The following is a 23,870-nucleotide window of genomic DNA, read 5'->3' as shown; positions in this document are numbered from 1 at the left end:
ACCACCACCACCACCAAGACCCATAGATGAGATTGAGGGATGATGAGGGGTATAAGAGTACACATTCTTCCGAGGGATGAGGAGGACCATGTCATTGCAAACAAAGTAGACTTTGTTGATTTCATTCTTGAGGGTGGACGACAAGATATTGATATAGATGAGGGAAGTAAAAGCAAATGTGAACAAACCATTAATTTGGGAGGTGGGAATGGAGTGGCCTAACATTGATGTTTTGAGAGATGATATACAAGATTTTTGTATAGGAAATAAGTTCTTTGGTGACTTAATCAAGAATGACCCATTAAGAATTAGAGTGGTTTGTTTAGGGGAAGACGTAAATAAGGTACAATGTCCATGGGTAGCTTATTTGAGGAGAGATGAAGATGGATTCACAATGAGATGAATACACCGAAAGCCAATACATACTTGTCGATTGACAGGATGATATGTTGAGCGTGAATGGCCAATGCAAATTGGGTAGTCAGAAAAATTCAAGATCAAATGAAGGTTAGTTAATTATAAGTGTGTGGAGTTTAATTATCTCATATTTGTCTTTTTACATTGACTAATGTAGTAACTCTTCTATTGTTTTGTCCAAGGTTCATTTTCAAAACCATGACTCTGTTTTTCATAAAAGAAGAAGTCATGAGGGTTTTTCATGTCAATATAAGTTATTGGACTGACTTGGAATGCAAGATTCAAGTCTTTACAATGATTTATGGTGATTATGAGGAAAGCTACAACATGATCAGTGCTATGTAACATGGTATACACTTTATAAATGTTTACACTTTGTGATTTCAATCATCAAATTGATTGTAATGAATAATTGCATGTTTGTTGCTTTGCTTGTAGATTCATGAAAGTAATGGTCTATCAACTATTGCAAAATACTCAAGAGATGTTGACACACACCGGTTTGAAGGAGTGTGTATTTCATTTGATGCTTGTATTCAGGGTTTTTAGGTTGGTTGTAGGCCATTAGTGGGGTTGGATGGTTGTTTCCTTAAAGGGAAATATGGAGGCCAGTGCTTAGCATGGTTGCTTTAGATGGAAATAATGGTTTATTTCCATTGGCTATATACATTTGTAGATCCGAGTGTAAGCGATCATGGAGTGAGTTTTTGAGTATCATATCTGGAAGCTAGAACTACACCCTCGGGCCCTGTTACCTTTATTTCGGCTGTGCAAAAGTGGTTTGATTCAAGCCGTTAAGTGCATATTTCCTAGAGCACAACATAGGTTCCGTTTTCAAACACATGTATAAGAACTTCAAAAAGTTGTTCAAGGGTGAGTATATGGAACAACTTGTATGGGCTGCCTCAAAGGCATATAAAAAGGAAGACTTTGAGAGGTGGATGGAAGTGATAAAAAAGAAAAACATTGAAACATAAGTGGTTGCAAAAGGAGGAATATGAAACATGGGCTAGGTCTCATTTTGGAGGAGGAACTTAAAGTTGAACAAGTAAGTAGTAATTTCTCGAGTCTTTCAATAGTTGGATCTTTGAACCGAGAGACCTTCCAATTACCTATTTTACTTGACAAATATCACATTTTGTTGATGAGTTTAAGGTACAAGAGAAAACAGGGCTTGTAAAGAATGGGATCAAAATGGATTGGTCCCCAGAGTGAATAAACATATATCCAAGATGATTGAAGTATGTCCCCACTACACATTTGAAGGTTCAGATGATCATCTTTTTGTGGTGAAAAATTACCATGGTGATAGGTGGGCTATCAATATTGTGGACCACACTTGTGAATGTAGGGCATGGCAGATGACTGGGATTGTGTGTGTTCATGCGGTGAGAGTGCTCTTACCAAGGAGAGTTGAGTGGGTTGAGTACTGCAGCTCTTACTTTTGGGTCTGAGAGTACAAGCTAGCTTACACAAGTAATGTCAAACCCATGAAAGATGTCAAAGATTGGCCTAAATCTGTAAGTATGTATTTATATATGAGTTTTATATATTTGCCAAGTTTAATGTTCTTCAAACAAATTTATGTTCTTTAAACAAATTTGTAAAGTGTTCTATTTTCTTAGGATCCAACCAAACATGTGAAACCACCTCCTTTGGTGAGGGGTATTGGAAGGCCTAGAAAGGAGAGAATGAGGGCTGAGGATGAAAATGAAAATGGGCATGTCTATAAAAGAGGAAAATGACTTGCAAAGCAAATGTCAAGGAGAAGGGCATAATGCAAGGTCATGTAAGGGTCCCTTGCATCGTAAGTATCAAGCAATGGAAGTAATGGAAGCAATGCAAAGAAAACAACATCAAGATTGAAACCTAAACCTTGGACAAGGTCTAGAATCGCGGATGGGGAGAGTCCACCGTCATGGAATGAGGGAAAAAAGTAAGTTGTGATTGTACTAGGTTAGTCATTGTTACTAAAATGATACCAAATCTAAATTGTTTTTGTCTTGTTTTGTAGAAAAATTGTGCGGAAGACTCAGAGTGGTATTAAAAAGTCAAAATACAAGGCATTAAGAAATGGCAGTGATGCTCCTGCAAGTGACCCTATAGCAGAACCACCAAACAATGCACCAGTTAGAGTGGCACCACCAAGACATGAATACCCAACGAAGAGCCAAAGCAATGGACATACCTTTTTCAAAGCACCAGAGCACAGACATACTATGGGTGACTTGATCATGAAGCAAGGAGAGGGGCAAAGGAATAGTGTAAGTGTTTTACATGCTGCTATGGGTGACTTGATCATGAAGCAAGGAGAAGGGCAAAGGAATAGCGTAAGTGTTTTACATGCTGCTATGGGTGACTTGATCATGAAGCAAGGAGAGGGGAAAAAGAAGAAAAAGAATAGTGCAAGTGTTTTACATGCCGATCATAAAGAAAACGAATATTGCTAGTGTTAGTCGCTAGTGTTAGGGCTCCTTTCAAGGCACCAACAAAGTTGTGAGTAGCTACTAGTGTTGGGATCCTTTCAAGGCACCACTGTCCAAGCCAAATTGGAGAAGCTTATCTCAGGAAGCACTGCACAACCTAGACCAAAGTTCAAGGTGGTCAGTTTAGTCTTGTTACTTTTGGAGTTACTTTTTGGGATACTTTTGGAACAATGCAGTCAAGAGTACTCTGCGGTCAATGTATAGTTGGATGAATGATACTTTTGTAAGTTAGTATGTTTGCATTTGTTTTGGTTGTTTTTTACTCATTTTGACGAAAAACATGGTGTATCTTGGGTTTTAAAACTCATTTTGGTATGTGTCAATGTATAGCTTATTTTGGTTCTGGTGATGGATTAATGGCGATCTTGGGTTTTAAAACTCTTTTAAAATTGGCAGTTATGGATTTATACTCTTAAGTTAGCAAGTTAGCATATTAAGAAAGAAAGTTGTGATATTGTGTTTGCTTATATAGGAAGGGACTCATATAGAAATGAGTACTCTATAGAAATAGAAATATTGTGATGAGTTATTGTGATAATTTTACATCCTTTTTCTAGGGAGTTTTCTAGGTCGGCTAGTCAATGCCTCGTGAATAAACATTGTTCATCTCTGTTCTATAAAGGCATAGCCACCCCCAAGCACAACTCACATCACCAATCACATCTTTCATCTCCTCACACAAAAATGCAAACAAAACAAACTCAACAAACAATGGTGAAAGCAGGAACAATGAATAAATTTGAGTTAGATAGCAAACAAATTGAACAATCTTTTGAGCAAATCAAGTCATTGCTCAAAGACAAGAAAGATCAGAGGGTGTTCTTGGAGATGATGGAGAACGATGGTAGGTTAAGTCTCAAAGTCTCCAAAATCACCGCGAATTGCATGTGCTATTTACAGTTGGACTCTTATTTTGGTCGATGTGAAGATGAATTAGGATCATATCCTCCACCTGGCTTTGCTCCAAAACCAGGGTTTGCTCCTCCACCACCAGCCAAGGGATTTGATTTGAAATTTGCATCACAACCAGAACCACCACAACCAACACCACCACAACCAACACCACCACCAACAAAAGCACATCCTCTTCTTCTCAGGCGATCATCAAGAGTAGGTGGTCCAGGACCATCACAATCACCTGGTCCATCACAATCACCTGCACGTCAAGCTAAAGAAATTGTCTTGGCACTAGAAGAATTTGAGTCCATGATGCAAGAAGAAGTCCAAATTTACAAGAAGAAGTAATCTCAAGTTTGTCCCTGTTTCATGGTGTGCTCTATGGTTGAAGTTCAAGCATTCTATGTTTGAAGATCTATGTTTAGAGTCAAGTTAGGAGTTCAAGTCGGTGTTAAGTGTCCTATGGTGAGTACTCCTATGGTAGTTCCAATGTTTTGTCCTATTAGTTAGTTTCAAGAGTCAAGAGTACTCTAGTTTCAATGTTTAGAGTCAGGTGTTAGTTTTCTTTGGTTTTTTCTAGTCTATTTTCTCGCAATCTTGTTTTTACTCTTTTTGTTACTACTTTCCTCTGTTTTCAAACATACACTAATTGATTGAAGACCGACAAACATACTCCTCCTCTGAATCTTGTTTTGCATACAGATTTCAACATATTTGAGAAGAAGACTGATTGATTGAAGAGTACTCTTGATTGAAATTGAATGAACATTTACAACATAACTAAAACTTGAGTAAAACTTCGAAGAGTACTCAAAACTCAAACTTCATTAACAAACTAAAACTTCATTAACAAACTAAAACTTCATGAGTACTTCATTACCAAACTAAAACTACACTTCAACATTTAAAACTAACGGCAAAACTAAAACCTTAAACTTGGCGGGGATTACAAGATGACTCTTACAAGATTATAATCTAAAACATCCAAAACAAAACAACAATATCGATAAAAACTAAGAGTACTCTAACAAACTAGAGTACTCAACAAACTACAAACTTAACCCTTCTCTTTCCCTTCACAGTCACATTTGCCTCGAACCCATCACACAAATTATCCATTTCTATTTCAATTGAAACTCTCCACTTCCCATTAGAACTCCCTACATAAGAGCTCCCCATCTACGATAACAACTTACTAGGGTTGTTGCTGAAGTTTGTTGCTTTCGATTGACTCCTTGAGCATCCTTCATCCATTGAAAGCCTCGGCACTTTGGGTTTGGGCAACTCAAAAACTTTTCACCAAATGAATGAGGTTGTTGTGAAGTTCTCACAACACGACCAACATCGCGATCTCTTGCAAGGAGAGCCGTTCGAGGGGACAATTCTGAATCCAATGATCAAGCTTTCCCATGAGAAGCAACCACGATCCTAAAATTAACAAAAGAGTACTCTTAACAAATAAGTAACAAGAACTAATAAGTAACAGAGTACTCTAAGTAACAAGAACTAATAATCTAACACGCAAGTGTACAAAGTGGAAAAACCTTCTCCAACGTTGCTTTTGACGCGACTATTTCTCCACCACCTCCCATTTTTTCAGTTTTTCTTTCTTCCAGTTCTTCTTCCCCTTTGAGTTTCTTCCATGTTCGGAACCATTGTTCTAAGTGAACAATGAACAATGGTCACGTTTTTAGAACCAAACGGCTATTTTTTTGCGTGGCCATTGAGAAAACTTGAGTGAGAGGTTATTTTGGGAATTTTAGGTGGGGGGGGGGTAGTGGACGCGTCATTTAGGGAAAAAAATTTAGGTTCATTGGATTAGATGGAGTTAGATGGGTGTGATGATGCCACGTGGCAATTGGATGAGTTTTGGTCTTGGGGAGTCAAAGGGTTTATTTGTCATTTTACGGTGAGGGGTAGATGTGTACTTGCATCGCAAAGAAAGCGACGGAATGTATTTTGGTGTGAAGTTAGGGGTGGAAGTCTAATATTGAAAGAACTGGGGGTGGAAGTCTAATTGGCAAAGTTGCTGGGGGTGGAAATCTAATTCACTCTTAAAAAAATAAAAAACACTTGTTTTTGTGGGGCCTATAGAATAATTATAAAAAAAATATATATATTGGAGAGTAAAATGGTATAAATGTAATTTCATGTGTTTTGACTAGTCAAATGACGGAAAAGTTAGTTGACTGTGTTTGACCGTTAATTTGGAGAGGAATCACTAATTTAGGTTATAATGGGGGTGGGGAGTAATCCTAATTACAACTACTGGTGGGGGGTATGTTAGTATAACCCTAAATCTAATCTAATGGTTCTGGCTAAAGTACCATTTTACTAGATATAGAAGAATTTAACAATACTAGTTTTGAGCACGTGGCTATGCAACGTGCACAATTCATTTGCTTTGACCAACTTTTTCAAAAAATCCTACATATGTTTTTGCCCATAAAATATACCAATTATTAGCATGATATCCAAATATTTATCTTGTAATTTAAGATACCAAATAGGGGCAAAATCGTCTAAAGAGATTGTATTGATAGAAACATCTCAATAAAGAAGCTGGCCCACGCCAATCATAAAGTCAACATTCTTATTTACCTTTTAGCCTTAAAATCTCATCAATATTACAATGATATTTAGCTTACTCTATGGTAATTTCAGCTGGAAACTGGAGACAAAACCGTCTTAAATGGTGTGAACGAATTTGTCATTTTGTGTGAATAGATTTTCTACGGCTTCCCACTTACTCGCTTACGCCTCGGCCTCATTACAATGTAGAATAGATATATATAATAAATAAACACGATTCGGTTAGGTTTCTATCAGTTAACCGGGACATAGAACTGAGAACCGCACCAACTCTTTCGGTTTTAAGTTTTAAGAACCGAAAACTGAACCGGTTCTGCTAGAAACCGAAAAATAGGTCGGTTCTGATCGGTTCAATCCGGTTTCTTGGTTTTCGATTATTGGTGATTGATAAGAACCAAAAATGTAGTTTAAACCCCTTAATAATATTGCATTTAGGCCAATTATGTTTATAATAAATAATAGTTATTGTTGTTTACATGTTTTTGTGTATTTCAGATCTTGAAGCTGATTATGTGCTTAAAGATGTCATTTTGCATGGAAAACGAGTCAAGATGATTACTGAGAGAGTTCTATATTTAAAGCCCAAGAATCAAGAAGAAAAAGTCTTCTCAAGTCAAAGATGGGAAGTCAAAGTCAATTCGGGCAGAAAAAGGACAAAAAACCATCATAACTTCAAAAAGGCATATCTTTGGACTCGAACTTCGGAATAATTTGTTTTATGTCAAAACGACCGACTTGGAACCAGATTTCCAATGGACCCAGTCTTGCCCCAATAAAAGCTGTAAAAGTAGACAAAAAAGACATTGAAATAATTTCTAGCAGTAGTGGCCCCTTTAGACTTAACCTAATGGACTTTGGACTCACATTAGAGACCCAAAGTCTCCCTTTTTGGCCCATGCACGAAAATGTAACCATAATCTTCTCCTATATAAAGAGGGTTAAGGCTAAAATTAACACTTTTTTTCTAGCACCCCTTTATTTAGTGTAAAGTAGGTTAGTGTAGTTTAGGGTTAAGTTTTGTAGTGTAGCCTCCATTAAAACCATTCAATACAAACTGTAGTTAAATTTAATTCCTCTTTTTTACTTTAATGTCTTTATGTTATTGTTTTAGTACAAAACATCCAATGACACAAGGCTAAAACCTCCATTAGAGGGGGTTTATGAAGCCACGTGAGGATGATTAGTAGTTAGTTTTATTATTGTTTTGCATAAGAACTTCAAGTTCTTCGTTGTGAGTGCCTAGAGATAGAGCTTATAATGGAGAACTAGATATTAGAAACCTCATCAAAGAGATTTGTGGGGCTGCTAATCTCTCATGCTAGTCAAACAATGACTATAGAGATGTAGGTTGTTTACTAGGGATCACGAAAAGCGATTCGATGACTAAACTAATAGCCAATCGAATTACGTGGTGGATTAACCTTCTATAATCCTTTTATCATTCATCAATTTACTGTTTTCGTACCTTAGATTTACTATTTTCATAGCATATTATTACTCTCATTAATGAATTGTTTGTTTAGTCTAGATTTGTGTCAAGTATGTACAAGCAAGAGTGGATCGAAAAGCGATTACTCCCATATAACAACTGTTTTAGAGAGTATTATTATTATTGATTAGAATGAATTAGCATGTTTAAACAACTTGTTTTCACATCTACTTTTCCTCTTTTGTCAGTGATCAACCCTAATAACGGCGAGCTCACTTGAGCTTGGTTGCTATAATTTCTATTGCTAAATAAACCAATTAGTTACATGGATGCCGTAAAAGTTTTTTGGTGGGATAGAAATTAGAGCAACCAAGCTAATTGGCTTATTTAGTGATAGAAATTAGAGCAACCAAGCTTACGTGAGCACGCCATTATGGAAATCAAACAGATTGAGACGACAAGTGAACTTAGGTACTAAATTTTAGCAAATTGAGAGTACGTGGTACTAATAAACGATAAAAGAAATTTGGGTACCATTTAAGAAAAAAAGGTTTGTGATACTAAATAGTAATAAACGAAACAACTCTTTTCAACACTTTAGTATCACTATTCACTTCTTAGAAACCCAACTCAAATTTAGACTAGCTATATTTAAAAACAAAGAGTAACTCTCAAGGACAAAACAGATGAAAAAATCACTTTCAAAACCACCATTTTTTTTAATCACTCACAAGGATGGGGTAAATAAAAGGTCGAATATACTCTTGATGTGAAATAAAAAATGGCTTGAGTAGATGAAATGTCAAGTATACCCTTGATGGGAAATTATAAACGGCCCGGCCTAACCGAAACAACCTGGTGTATATAGTATGAACAATCACTGTTCATACCTATTTGGGATATGAACATTCATTGTTCATACTTCAACATAATGTATAATCAGTAAGAACGCCTATTGGAGTATGAACAATCACTGTTCATACATCAACATTGTTCATACCTCAACATGAGCTATAAATAATCACTTTTTATGAACAATCATTGTTCATGCATCAACATGTTGTATGAGGTATGTTCACCTATTTGGGTATGAATAATCATTGCTCATACATCAACATAAGGTATGAACAAAAGTTATAGAAGAAGTGGCCTCAAGGTCTCAATGGATTGTTGGTTATGGTGAGAAAGTGGATATATGGAGAATTGAATGAAGCAATTGGTTCGGAAATAATTCTTTGAAGAAGATGCTTAATTTAAGTACTCAAGAATTAAAGGGATATGATGCATGGCCAAGGTTTGCGATCTCCTAGTGGATGACGTCTAGTAGATCCATGCCATTATTCAGCAAATTATTGACCGTTTGAACTTAAACGTGAATTCAGTTCACAAATATAGCTCTCAGTTTGAGGACAACATGATATGGGCTTCAGATTTAAAAGGTGAATTCTCTACCAAATCAGCCTATGAGGAGATTCGGGTGAAGAAGCCTATTGTGAGCTGGTGCAAATTCATTTGGAATGGCCATATACATGCAAGATCTATGCCGCTTGCTTGGAAGATTATTATCAAGAAGGGTGCTGCGACTAATGACAGAGTATAAAAGGTTGGGATTCAACTTGTTTCCTGCTACAGAATGTGTAATAACAGTTATGGGACTTAGAAACATCTTGTATGGGAATGTCCATTTGCGCAACAAATCTGGCAATGGATCAGACAGTTTTTCAATTTCAGTCAACCCATCTTAAGCTTCTCTGATGCTTTGAAAATGAACAATAGTTGGAGTCCTAGAGTGAAGCACATTTGGAACTTGTGCATTGTAGCTAGAATGGTCGTTACAGTATTTGGAAGCAGAGAAATGGAGTGCACGTCAATAACAAGAAGCCTAACTTGTGGGATTGTAAACTGTATGTCAAACTCAAGTAAGGATCACTGCTAGCTGGCAATCTATCAAAAGGGATTAGTTACAACTCACCTCATGAGAGTGGCATTCTAAGATATTGGACTGTTAATCACAGACCCAAGACTGCACCAAAAGTTAAACAATGTTGTTAGATCCCTCCGGAACCGAATATCATCAAACTCAATACAAATAGAGTTGCTTGTGGAAACCCAGGACCCTCGGGTATTGGAGTTACATATCGAGGACATATGGGGGATTTTAAAATGAGTATGACCAAAAACATTGGTGTGGGAACAAACTCCAGGGCAGAATGTTGGGCTATACTTGAAGGCATAGAGAAAGAAGTGGAGAAGGGTCGATTGAACTTGTGGGTGGAAACTAATTCTGAACCTGCAGCTACTACTTTTAGTAATAACCAAATCCCTTGGTAGTTTCAAGCAAGATGGCAAGACTGTTTGAATAAGTTGCAAGACCGGAAGATTACAACTACTTGGCGAGAAGGCAATGGCAGTGCAGATTCACTAGCCAAAATAGGAGTTGCTCTTCCAGTAAAGACAACAATCATCACTGAGGGAAAACCTTCTTGGTTACACAGATATGAAGCACCTTTTTCAAAGGTTCTTTAAGTTTGATTAAATATCACTACCCCGTCTTTATGAATGGGAGTAGCTAGTGCCTAACTATTTAAATTGAACCTTAGAAGGGAGTAGGTTGTTGCACCCTCTAATCTTTTTGTATGTTTTCTATTTCACCTTTTAATATAATTTAAACCTACCATTACCAAAAAAAAAAACCCCCAAAACAACAGAAAGAGTAAAATTGGAAAACATTTATTTCCAAATCCGGAGTATTTGTTGTTAGGGGCTATTTTCACCGGAAAATCATTGCGAGTGATTTTGAAAAACATCGTCATCACTATCAAAAAATAAATAAATAAAAAGAAAAAGGGCTGTCCTAGAGAGTGATTTTGGCCCAAAATTGGTCATCTGGATATTTTCTTGTATTTAAAACTTATAAGCATTTTATTGCAATAATTTGTTGTTTGTCCTATTTTTCTGATCTCTGCTTCTCAGTTCTTTCATCTTCTTCACTTACATTCTCTCCTACGCCTCCCTATCTCCCTGCTTACTCTGCTTGCAGAACAACAAACATAAGCAGGCTTATTCATCTTACGTTTCCTGCTCCCCAAGCACTCACCATCTTGCGGTCAAGATATTGGTACCGTTGTAGTGCCGAGTGGCGGAGCCAAAGGGGCCAGGGTACACCCTGGCGTACCCTCAACTTCACAAAAAAAAAAAAATTAGGGCTATCAGTGACCGTCCGAAGTTCATAAAGTCTCCGCGACTCCGCCACCATCCAAAGTTCCACAGGGGGGCAGACAAACAACCTTAAAACTCGATGAAGGCAGCACCAGCTTTGTTGAAAATAGAAAGCACACTGCTGAGAGACGGGGCTTTTCTGTAATGATTCAAAGCGATCTATCTCGAACCTATTTGGCTTTCTTCACAAGTATGATGCTTCATCAGGTCAGCGCATTAACAAGTCTAAGAGTGCTCTCTTTCTCTCAAGGAAAACTCTTGTTGTGTCTCTTGAAAAGGTTTTTTCCTCCATCTCTCTTTCTCTGTTTCTTTGGGTTTTGTCTCTTTTTCTCCAAAAATTTTATTAATAGAGAAAAGGTGTTTCATATTGTAGCAGGCTATGGCGCAAGTGATAAGGGAGCAAAAAAAAGGGTGGCTTGTGTTGAGCGAAACAAAGGGGAAAAGGGTGGCATACTGGCATGTGCTGAGCGAAACAAAAGGGATGTGCTAATGTCATGTGATGTGTGTTGTACTTGATGTACAAATTTGACTTGTTTATCTCGTATGCCAAAAAAGCAACAGTACCAAAAAGCAAATAGAAAACCCAATAGTACTTGTGTTCCTATTTACTTCTTTGCATGACATGTCTTGATCTTTGTGAGTTGATTGCTACTTTCAATAAGCAAAAGTTGATCCATTTTGCTCGACTTTATCCCGAATGTGTAAGTGATAAATTACAAAAGACAATGTTATTTTAATTGAAAATATTTAACAAAGAGTTAGACAATTATGGTATGTGTATTTATAGTGAAAGTGTGAAACGGTAATCGATGCGGATAATTAGGGTTGAATTAGTTTTTGGGCCCCGAGTCGATCCTGCAACGCTCCCTAAACTCTGAGGGACAACTATGAATAAGTATTTTTAGTGAATTAGGGATTTATACAAGGCAATTATTTTATATGATTTTTTATGTTCAAAATATCTTGTTTTCAGGATAGGGTTTGAATTTTTGTAAAAAAAATTAGGGCCAAATTCCCACCCCTAGTACATTGGCGGCTCGGGCGGAGCCAGGAATGTAAGTGAGGGTGAGCCACCCAGAAACCAAACATAAAAAAAAATAATACACTAATTTTTTTTTAACTAAAAATTCAAACCCTATCACAAAACAAGTATATTTTGAACATAAAAAAATCATATAAAATAATTGCAATAAGTTGTAATATAAAAAAAATAAGAAAATAAAAAATAATTCAATCTAAACAAATACTTATTCATAGTTGTCCAGAACTGACTTTCTTTTTGTCATCCTTTTCTTCATCTTTTGAAGCGTTGCTAAAGATCAATTAAAGACATTTGTTATCAAAAACTTGGCTTTTCAATGTATGTTATTAAACAATCATTCAACCATTCATCCGTCATCCGAACATACAATTATTTTTTGATATTCATTATGGAAAAAATGGTCTCTCCTCTTCCTAGCGTTCTTTAACCAAAATAAAATTAATATCTAAACTTCAACAAATAAATAATATAATTATTTGGGTACTAAACAATGTCTTTCTTTGTCTCAACAATTTTATAGGCCGCTAATTCCATTTAAAAACTTAGTATCGATCATATCAATAATATAATTCTCAAGCTGATCTGCTAGTTCCATCTGATCTATTTCTAAAAAATCATCGGGAAGCCAACCCTATGTTGACTTTAGAATCGGGCCAATCCGGCATTAATATTTGAAGGGCTTTAAATGTTTAGGGCCGGGCTAGCCCAACCCGGCCCATTGCTCACCCCTACAATGTACTGAACGGCGCACTGTCACCCTGTCAGTACGAAGTAAAAAGTGTCTATATTGGGCACTAACAACTAACAAGGAGACTGTTTCAGTAAATCTCTGTAACCGTCATGGAATTCTATTCTGATAAATGTTTGAGTCGCTGAACCTAATTAAAGTCAACCGTATATCATTTGGAGTTGTCATTAGGTGTTTAGTCAGTATCAAAATAGTCATTACGCGGAATTTGAATAATCTGCACGTGGTCAGAGTTATAATTTGATAAAACATTTAATTAATTAGAGCCTCATTTATCTATCTTTTCAACTTAATAAAGTCACGGATCGATCAGAACTGGCTCGACTGGCAAGTTAATCTTGTACACCCACGTAACTATTAGAAAGGTGATAACCGGAATGACTTTAAAAGAAGCACTAAACACAACTTCTCAAGTAAAATTCTTGTTATCACATTGCATTCCATTCAGCATTGAAAAAAAGGGTAACAGGCAGTCAAGGGATACTCTTACAATCATTCTACTGATCAAGTAAGCTCTGATATAACCTTAGTAGATATTCAAAGTTCTAAACAATATACAACTTTCGTCACCATTTACATAGAAAATAGTCAGATTACAACACAATCATGTCGAGCAAGAAAAGACGAGATTGATGCTGGGGCACTATGCTTCATAGTGCAACACAGTTACCATTCCAATGTTACAAAATATTTTGAAGGATATGTTACTCTACAGGTCACAAGGAACTACAAACACTCTTTAGGCTTGGCACTAACTTCGTTCTTGACATCTTCCAGTTTCTTTACTACGTCTCTCATCGTGGGTCTTTCGCGTGGTTCCTTTTCTGTACATTGCAGAGCTACCATGAGTACATCAATCACTTCTTCGACAACTCCTTGATCCATAAATTGCCCTACAAGACTTGGATCCACAATTAAATCAACGTCTTGAGTGCTGCTCCACATGGAGTGCACCCATGCCACTATATCCATGTGGTCTAGAAACAAAGGATCCAAAGGCTTCTTCCCTGTTATCAGCTCAAGTAAAACCACCCCATAGCTATATACATCCGATTCCCTTGTTTTAACTGGTGCGAATGCAGCCTCTGCAGTAACACATTACAAATTGAAGTTAATTTAGATTCAGATGACAACAGGATCACCTCATTTACCTCAGTTCAGTGCAACATTAACTCAAGAATGCAATTAAACAAAGAGAGCGAATTTAACAAAAAACAAATGTGTGTCATACCTGGTGCAATGTATCCAAGTGTCCCCATAACTGTAGTGGAATTATTTGAGGCAGAGGAGTGATCCATGAGTTTTGCAATGCCAAAATCAGATATATGAGGTTCCATATCGGAGTCCAAGAGTATGTTCTGAGGTTTGATATCTCGATGCACAATGGGAGGATCACAGTCATAGTGAAGATAGACCAATCCTTGGGCAGTTCCCATTGCAATCCTATAGCGCACATCCCATCTAAGTATTGATGCCGGTTTGATCTCGTGCAGCACATCATGAAGGCTACCATTCTCCATGTAATTATACAATATCAACCCCCTGTCCTTTCTAAACCAAAACTCCTCCAATTTGACCAGATTCCGGTGTCTGATCTGCCCAACAGTTTCAATTTCTCTTACCATGCTTGCACTTGCTCGACTTTGAGCAGTAAATGTTAACCTCTTCAGTGCGTACGACTTATCTTGACTCAACGATGCCTTGTAAACTGTTCCATGGGCTCCTCTACCAATAATAAATCTCTCATTCAGATATTCAGTTGCCTCCATTACTTTGTTCAGTAGGGACGATGGACCCTCATGAGCAAATATCCCAATCCCTTTGTCAGGTTTTTTGCATCTCATGTATATGCAGCCAAGAAGAAGTACAACAAGAAAACATAACAGAGATGTTCCAAGCACTACCACTGCAATATTTATTCTATCGAGACCATTCTTATGACTTGATGAATCAGCATGACAAGGACTGATTTGGAAGTTCCCAGCACAAGGTACACCACTTCCTGACTGACAAGGGACACAAAGACCTGGGTTACCCATGAACGAAGAGGGAGAGGAGCTCAGCAACTTCAACAAAGATCCTGGTACAGAACCCCTGAATAGATTAAATGAAACATTTGCCTCGATTAAAGAATCGAGCTCACCAACTGTAACCAAACTACCTGAAAGATTGTTTTTAGATATATCTAACCTTTGTAGCGAACTCAATTTCGCCAACTCCGGTGGTACGTGACCTGTTAATCTATTATCACTGAGATTTAAAACATAAGCCAGTGTCTTCACCTCTCCCAGTGATGGTGGGATACTACCTCGCAGAATATTACCACCAAGTTGTAGCTCAGAAAGTTTTTCTAGTTCTGGCAAGAAATCAGGAATTCCCCCAGTGAATTGATTTTCCATCACTATCAGGGTGGATAACTTGGTCAAGCCCCTTAGACTAGAAGGAATAGAACCATTCAGGGAATTGAAGCCAATGTTCAACGAGTATAATTCCACCAACTTTGAGATCTGCTGGGGCAACGGGCCATGTAACTGGTTACGAGAGAGATCCAAACGCTGCAATTTAATTAGATTTCCAAGCTCTGGGGGAATTGAACCTGAAATTTTATTCACAGACAAATCAACAGAACTAAGGTTCAGACAGTTCCCCAAGCTGGATGGAATTGTTCCATTTATCTTGTTGTTGCTTATGTCCATGAATGAGAGGCTTGAGTTTAGTGAGAAATCTGGTATGAAACCATTGAGATTGTTCTTATTAAGAATCAATCTCCACAAAGTCGGACAGCTTCCAACCTCTGAAGGAATTCTACCTTCAAGTTGGTTTTGGCCCAAATTCAGAACAGACAATCGTTTTCCAAAGCAAAGGTTAGGGGGAATTTCACCAGAAAAGTTGTTGTTAATGAAGTCCAACAACTCCAAACTACTGTTAATTCCCAGCGTACGAGGTATGACTCCAGAGAAATGGTTGCCAAACAAAGTAACATTCTTCAAGTGACGAAGCTCAGTCATCTCGACAGGTAGTTCACCAGAGAGGCTGTTGTTATAAACAAGAAACACCTCAAGAGTTGGAATCTTCCAAACTCCTACGGGAATCTCTCCGACCAAAAAATTGTCAAACAACTGAAGAGTTTTTAAGTTGCTCAGCATCCCTAACTCATTTGGAATCTCCCCTTCTAGGTGGTTATTATTAAGCAATAAGCTTGTCAAAGAACTACATTTCCCAATCTCAGGTGGAATCTTACCAGATAAGAGATTTTCGGAAAGAAAAAGCTCCGAAAGCTCACTGAGTAGTCCAAGTGATGACGGAATGCGACCAGTTAAGCTATTATTTATAGCTGCAAACATCGTTAAACCACTGCAATTCCCCAACCCCGGCGGAATTTCACCACTGAAATGGTTAGAAGACAAAACCAACATACTCAAATTCTCACAATGCCCCAAACCAAAAGGAACCCTACCTTCAAAACCATTCCTACTAACATCCAAATACACCAAACTTTCAAGACTACTTACACCATCCGGAAAAACCCCACTGAACATATTATCATTCAAATACAATTCTTGCAACTCAGTACAATTCCCAATCGAAACTGGAACATTTCCCGATAATTGATTACCATAAAAGTACATAAGTGCAATCTTACTCGCATTTCCAACATTGGGTGGTATAGAACCACTCAAATTATTCGAATTCAGATAAAGGGTACCCAAATTCGGAATCATGAACAATGAACTAGGAATCCCACCACTTAAAAAGTTACCGAAAACCGAAAAAAGCTGCAACTTCTTCAAATTCTCAAACTTGTCAGGTAACTTACCAGTGAAAAAATTAGCAGAAAAATCTAAGTACTCAAGTTGAGTACAATTAGTTACCTCTAAAGGGATTGAACCAGAAAGATTATTAGTTCCAAAGTCAATTACTTCAATGAATCTTAACTGTCCAATTTCTGGTCCAAGTTGACCAGAAATATCTTGACCAGAAAGATTCAATGAAATGACTCTATGCCTATTATCACACACTATTCCAACCCATTGACATGGAGTGGAATCTGAAGAGTTCCAGCTAGAGTTAACTGAACTAGGCAAAGTTAAAGTTTTAGCTAATGAAAGTAAAGGTTTAGTTTCTGAGTTTAAAGAAAAAGTTGGAAGTGGAAATAAAACAAGAAAGTAAATGAAGTAAAATGGAGTGTACAGGTAAGTGAGCATGGTTGTAGAGTTTATAGTGAAGAAAGTAATGAAGACTTACCTTTGAAAGTGTTTTGAAGAATGAAGAAGACAGTGTTGAAAAGAGAGAGAGTGTTGAACTTAAATGGACGCGGAATTCAACGGCAGAAAGTGATGACTGTTCACTGTTGCGCACTACTACTGGAATGTCTGCCATCATTGCCTCGTGTTCACACGGACAGTTGCCTTCTAAATTATTAGAACCACCCGTGTTAAACGTTCATACTAATGCCGATAATACTGGAGGAGAAAAATGTTTTTCTTTAGTTATCTATTATAATAAAAAAAAATTGAGGGAAAATGTTTTTCTTTAGTTATCTATTATAATAAAACAAAATTGAAAATGTTTTTCAAATAGTATTGGGATGTTAAATGTGCGATACACAAATTGGTGGGATGTTAGATGAATGCGAAAGTGAATGCAATTAACTCTCTCTCTCATTTAATCTCAAAATTGTGTGTGAAGATGTTCTCAAGTTTCACGTGGGCTTTGGGCTTGGTATAACTATGGAAAGAAATGAAAAAAAAAAAATAAAACGTAATGCACGGAGATTGAAAATTCATACAATTGAATTTTTGCATGATGTTATAAATATTTTTGCTTCAGCAGTGGTGCTTAATCCCCAAACCTCGCCATCAGTTTTAGAAAACCAATCAAGTCTTGATCAACTTCTACGTCTTCTATCAACTAAATGAACTATTAGCTATTAACTCTCCTATATTATTAAGGCTATCCAGCACATATAAAACTCCTCTCTCTCTCTCTCTCTCTATCTCTCGCCATTAGTGTTTCTAATTTGTTCTTGATCTCTAATCGTCTTCGGGAAGCAAGTTCTTCAGGAGGTACGAATTTAGTGTTTTTTTCCCTAATTTTAGAGTAAATAGATTTGTTGGATTATTGTTTGATGTTAGAGCATGGACGTTGGTTTTTGGTTGAGCTGTACGTTTTACTAACAGTTTTGTTCCGAATTTTTAACTTTTCCGATGAAGATTCAAGATTTTGGGTTTGAATGCGAAAACCAACAGTAATTTTGCTCACAACTGAGTTGTGATGAGAAAGCCACAGACCACCCTGTTCTTTCATCTGCTCCGTGTATGCATTTGTTTTGTACTTTTGTTTTCAATTGAGTTTGACAGTGGATATTGATGTCAAATTGTTTTCTTTATGTGTCATGCCTAAATTATTATAATTTAGCTTTGATCCCCTGATCATAATTTACTGTCGAACTCCAATACTACATTGGTTGTTATTATTTGTTGATGCCACTTCTTCCTGCTTGTGTATTCTCACTTTACGCTTAAAAGTTAAAACGTTTGCCCACCCAAACAACTGTAGTCACTTTTTTTTTATGACTGACTTTATTCTTAATCACCTAAATAACGCCCACCATAAGTCATTAATAAACCATTGTTCTTTAATCACTAATAAAGCCTTCGATAAACCTCCTAGCATTATTATAATATTATCAGAAAAAAGAAACTCCTACCATTATTTTCTACATAGGAATTAATGTATTGTTAAGAATAGAATAAAAAACGTCTATAATACCAATAAACCTTTTTGTCTCTACTAATCACATCTTATGCCTCAAACAAAGATCCGATTCTATGAAGGTTTTTCTTGCATTTCCATTTCCATTTCATTTGTTCAATCCAAGTAGCGATTTACAAGTTAGTCGGGGTTCTCAAATTGCTCTCTCAAGGTTCGCAATTATTTAATTGTTCGTTAAATGTTTAATTCCAATTTTCGTGGTCTCTTTTGTTTGTTGATGTTGATTGTTTTGCTTTGCATAGGATAAATCACGACTGCTTCTTTGGCATTTAATTGATTCAGCTCTATCTGTCAAGGTTAGTAAGTTTCAATGGATTTAACTCCATTACTAGCTCAAAGAAGGGGCATGTAGCCATACTTCTATTGATATTTGTGAAAATTATTAACATGTACAGCCTTACAGTCATTAGTAAACATTGTACTTTTATGCATATATTTGATCTATCTGACTATCTCTATTGTTGAACAGTTATTTATGTTATCCTTAATGAGAATAAGTATTGAGTATTCAAGAAGGGAAGAGGGAATCCATAAACCTTAGACTATAACAATCATGCATTATTGTGATTGATCTACATTAAAAATAATTATTTCTTACAACCAATATTTACTTTCAGTCCTTATGTTTTTTTAGATGAAAGATATATAACACTCCTTTTGGTGTTTTAAAGTTACTTGCAAGCATATTGAAATTGAAATACCCACTTGCTCCAAAATACCGTGGCAGCATATTCCAAAGGGTAACATAGGTTATCTTGGTATTGAAAGAAATAGAAAAGCGCGTGGTAGAAGCCAAGTGAGCACTTAGGGTTTTGTATTGTAGCTCAATAGTTCACTTGATTATTAGTTTCTATGGTTTTGTAGCAATGTAGGCAGTTTTTGCTACTGCATTTACTATGACTGGTGTGGCTAGCTAATAAGGTTATAGTAGCTTTATATTTGTTGATTTGGGATAAGCATTTTAGTCCCTTATCTATGTTAGCTGATCTGCTTGCTAAGGTTGAGGAACGACCATATGCCCAAGGTGAATTAGATATATATAAATTCAAATATTACTATCCTAATAAAATGTGTTATATCTTATTTCTTGAGCTATTTATTGCATAACTCGTAACGCCCCTTGCTTTAGCTCGATTAAGCAACAAGAACATTATATCAATGCCATTTTCAACCCCCCCCCCCCCCTTTTATAGGATGTGGGATTTTCCCATTTACATGAATTTGTAATATTTGCTTTCTCTTTGCAAAGAGATGAAATATCCATTTGTTGTCATTTGCATTGGTGTCTGGATGTTTTGTAATTTTTTTTATTCAACATGGTATATCCTGTATTAAAATTAAGTTCCACTATTGTATGTAGTAATAGTTGATTGTTTTTTACTCCTTGAATCATCTTCTAGGATGTTCTTCCCATGTTTCTGTTAATGGTGGTTAATAAAGTAAAGTATACCAGTTCCAGTGAGATGTATGTTATGCATAATGAAAGCTCCATTTGGATGTCAGTATGCATGTCCATGGTTGTGTTCATCGGTCGATCAGTTGGATGGTTAGAGAGGAATCTGAGAAGATTTAGACACCAAGCAATTCCATCAATCTTTAAAGTGTAGATCGATTGATGAGTGAGATGATGATAGAGTTGTGGAGCGTGCAGGTTGTAAAATATGTGTTGGGATATTAACCACAATAACTCCACTGGCTAACCTTCATGGCAGAATGGTTTTTGTTGCTAGGAGAGGATTATAAAGTGTATTCGGAGCTACGACCTGCTGAGTTAACAACATTAGATTAGTAAATACTAATGGATCTTAGACAAGACTAAGGAATAGTCAAAAAGTTAGTGTAGTTCTAGGTTTGTTATGATAACATAAGGGCTTAGACCTATTATGGAAAGGACCGACAATATATCATTTGATGTGGTGGAAGATAATAGTGATGTGCTACGAATACAAAAGAGCCATTAAGTCTAGCAACGAGAGGAGAATTGGTCCAAGCTATTGACTTTTAGCATTGGTGTGTCCACTTTTAGCATTTAGGGAAGATAGTGTAGGTGGAGTTACAAGATTATAGTTAAACTTTGCGGTATTTGATTTGCAGCAAGTAAAGTATGATCCGAGTTAAACCATCATCCCTTGCTATTGTGGATGGTATGTATAGCGTATGTTTTTAGTATTATTCAATCTAATGATTGCTTCGGTACTTCGATTTATTTAGTATTTATCTTTTGTACGCTCTCTTAGTTATCACAAGACAGAAGAGGTTAAACAAAGAAACATATGAAGATGTTAGAGTAGAACTGACCATACATTAATCAGGTGTTGTCCTTGGCCTAACATGGTAACATTATAATCAGTGTGATTCTTAGGTCTTTTTTTGCACGAATTTTATACCGCCATTTATATGCATTGTTGTAATGAGCATTGACTCTGGACTACAAGATCATGTCTTTGAAAAATCTGTTTAATTTTTTCCATTTGCACATATTATTGTGAAACTGTAGTGTCAAGACGGTAGTATTAAAATGGTTAGGAAGCTGCAATCTAAGGGGGAAAAAAGAATCAAAAATCAAAAGTCACACTATTACGAACGAATTGTATACCAAGTAGGAACGTTTCAATCCTAATTAAAGATCCTTTCACTCCCCATTTTGTTTTATTAGAATCATGGGGGCATGAGAGAGAGAGAGAGGGACTCAGAGATCAGAATTTTGAAAACGCACTTATTACTGTGTAACTGCAGTGCCATACTTCAAGTGCTATGCATGAATATTGGTGTTAACAAGCTGTTTGGCCGAGTGTTTGGTGATTTTGGAAGGCGTAGAGGAGGGCATCAAGAAAGGGTACATGAGACTACAACAGGTGGAATAAGACTCTGTAGTTGCTGCGATGACATATGGATTTTCGGAGTTACCATAGTTCATGAAGCCTGGATGCTTAAAGTGTAACAGATTGCTAGAACTCTCTTTCCTGTCAAGTACTGGGCATGAAGCAAACTTTGTTGCCATTGCTCTATTTTGTCTTCCCTTTCTCAGGTATGACGTGAATCAGTTCTTAGTTACATCGAAATGAGATTCTCAATTTTTCTACCCTTAAATATGTTCTTAAACAGTTAAACTACACTATGATTAATGTCCCTTTTTCTTTTTACTAAGGGAAAGCCTTTATGGTTGACCTTTTTAAAAATGACAATGATCTATAGAGTTTTAATAATGGCATGGACACCTTGTGGGTATTTACTTCATTATTAGGGGTTATTCATTTGTTTGTTTTTGAACATTTGTGTTAAAGGTCTAGATCTTTCACTAAGTGAACGTGTCCAAGTTTATATATGGGATTAATTTGTTAAAAAACTTGCATAAAATCTGAGGTTGAATTTGTGGTTGAAAATACTGACTTGAGTACAAAATGGACTTTTGGAGTAGTAAAATATCAGTGAATAAATCTTTTCTATTGAATAAGATTCCTCGAGATTAAACAACAGTTGTGAAGGCAAGTAAATTTTTACGTCATTTCCTTCTAATTGTTCAAGTTTATTTCTATGCACAGAACAATAAATAATCTACATTCATTTCGGTATGTACAAAATGCAGAGACTTCAACGCTTCTTTTGCAAGATTGAACTAATCAATGGAATATTTATGTATCGTTTATGCCTCATATGTCATAGCTAAAGAAATATAGATCAGAGGAAGATTTACTTTATTACTTCCCTTGTGCTTGTTAATTTATTAGCTTTTGGTTCCCTAAGCTTTTTTGTTTTTGTTTTTCTTTTCTGTTAACTTTGTGTTTCCATTTCAGTGTTCCAGTCGCATTAAATCATCTTGGATCAAGTATAAATTTTCAGATAAATATAGTAGTTTTATTGTATCTTTCCCTTAGTGCATGTAATTGGAACAAAAAAAATGGGATTCTGACATGTTTTGACACTTCCCATTATTACCAAGCCACCTCCCAACTATATGCCTCAAAGTTTGGAACTTCAAAGAAAAAACCCCCTTACTCTTCTTTATTGTTTTTTCAGGTTAACCATTTGTCAGCTCAAACCATTTAACTCAAAGCAGGTAAACTATTTCATTTTGTTTTTCTTTATTTATTTATTTCAATGGTGTCATAAAACCACCCAAGTAATAATATTTGTCTCCGATTGCGATTTTTTGCACATGCAGTGTTTTGTAAAGCTCACATATGTGCAAGTCAGATCATGAATGTGCAGTAAGAGGGTTTCAATCACCATAAAGTGAAATTTCTTAAAAACATACAAACATGCACCAAGCATGAGAGCCAAGACATGAGTCCCACACTTGCTTGCTGAAATTATTTTTTTCCACTTAACGAAGCTTTCTTTCCCATTGGCATTGTTAATAGACCAAGGAAATAAAGGTGGTTAAATTGAAAGGTATTATAAATCTCCATTTCTGTGAGTTAGCCCTAAGTATTGTGAGTTGTTAACCTTATTATTATTTTTTCTTGGTGTTGAGTTAATGCATGACTCAATAATTTTTTTGGTATATATATGATGAATGTAAATGACATCCGTAAAAGCATTAACTTCAACGATGACTATGGTATGGACCAATTGTCAATTCGAGATATTGATTTGTATTGTGTATTATTCTACTTTATGAAGTGTTACCGTCTTTACTACTATTTATAAACATGTCATGTTTATTATCGCGTCACTTCCTTTCTTACCCATTGAGGCCAGTGAAACATACGAGCTTGAAGTAAATGATTGGCTCTTGAGATAAATGTAGATTGTTACCAAGTGTATCGTGGTGGTAGAAAGTGGATGAAGTAGTAAGAGTAAGAGCTTTAAGAGTTCATTGGTGCTTGATATGAAAGAATGGTTGTGTGTATTGGTTGGCTCTGCCTCACGGTTTTATGAAATTCTAAAGTACTGAAGTCTTTCTCTATTCGGTACTCTATGGTTCCAATATTTGTGTTGTCATAGCTTTCTACTTAGACAATTTACACTGGTTTAGTTTATCCGCATTACACTTTGTTACTAGATTTGGAAAGAAGTTTGGCTTATATATACCAAAAATCATCAATAAAGTTTGGAGGTTTTGAGTGTTGTATAATTGATTTCTAATAAATAGTTCTTTTTGTTATAGCCACTTGAGTGACAGATTTTATGAAAGAAGACTCAATGCACATCTTGCCAATTCTGCCAATGATGATAACTTGATTTTTGGGTCATATATTGAGACAATAACTATATTTTTGTTATAATAGATATTATGAACCATAGAAGATGCTCCTGTTGAAT

At 36.3% G+C, this 23,870-nt stretch overlaps 1 protein-coding gene and 1 long non-coding RNA gene across 4 annotated transcripts; one reads left to right on the top strand and one right to left on the bottom strand.

Annotated features, from left to right (window-relative positions):
* Nucleotides 1-13,325: 13,325 nt before the first annotated feature.
* On the bottom strand, nt 13,326-17,178 carry LOC147508682 (uncharacterized). Of its 2 annotated transcripts, XM_086601078.1 has the most exons (3): nt 15,021-17,178; nt 14,062-14,924; nt 13,326-13,915 (listed from the first exon to the last, which is right to left on the bottom strand). In XM_086601078.1, exons 1-3 carry the CDS (start codon nt 17,033-17,035, stop codon nt 13,557-13,559), a joined length of 3,237 nt encoding a protein of 1,078 aa, XP_086457204.1. In that variant the 5' UTR covers nt 17,036-17,178; the 3' UTR covers nt 13,326-13,556. The 2 variants fall into 2 exon arrangements, with proteins under 2 accessions (XP_086457204.1, XP_086457202.1); XM_086601076.1 differs by having other exon boundaries at nt 14,062-17,178.
* Nucleotides 17,179-18,845: 1,667 nt separating this feature from the next.
* LOC147508681 (uncharacterized) lies at nt 18,846-23,297 on the top strand. Of its 2 annotated transcripts, XR_015216411.1 has the most exons (4): nt 18,846-18,901; nt 21,342-21,633; nt 22,623-22,662; nt 22,768-23,297. It is a non-coding gene; the product is annotated as an uncharacterized LOC147508681 (long non-coding RNA). The 2 variants fall into 2 exon arrangements; XR_015216410.1 differs by lacking the exon at nt 18,846-18,901 and having other exon boundaries at nt 21,142-21,633.
* The last annotated feature ends 573 nt before the right edge of the window (nt 23,298-23,870 follow it).

The sequence above is a fragment of the Coptis chinensis genome, chromosome 3 (assembly GCF_015680905.1).
Source record: "Coptis chinensis isolate HL-2020 chromosome 3, ASM1568090v1, whole genome shotgun sequence".
Taxonomy (NCBI): Eukaryota; Viridiplantae; Streptophyta; class Magnoliopsida; order Ranunculales; family Ranunculaceae; genus Coptis; species Coptis chinensis.
Note: the sequence above shows the minus strand (reverse complement) of the source record. Positions and strands in the feature narration are given on the sequence as shown.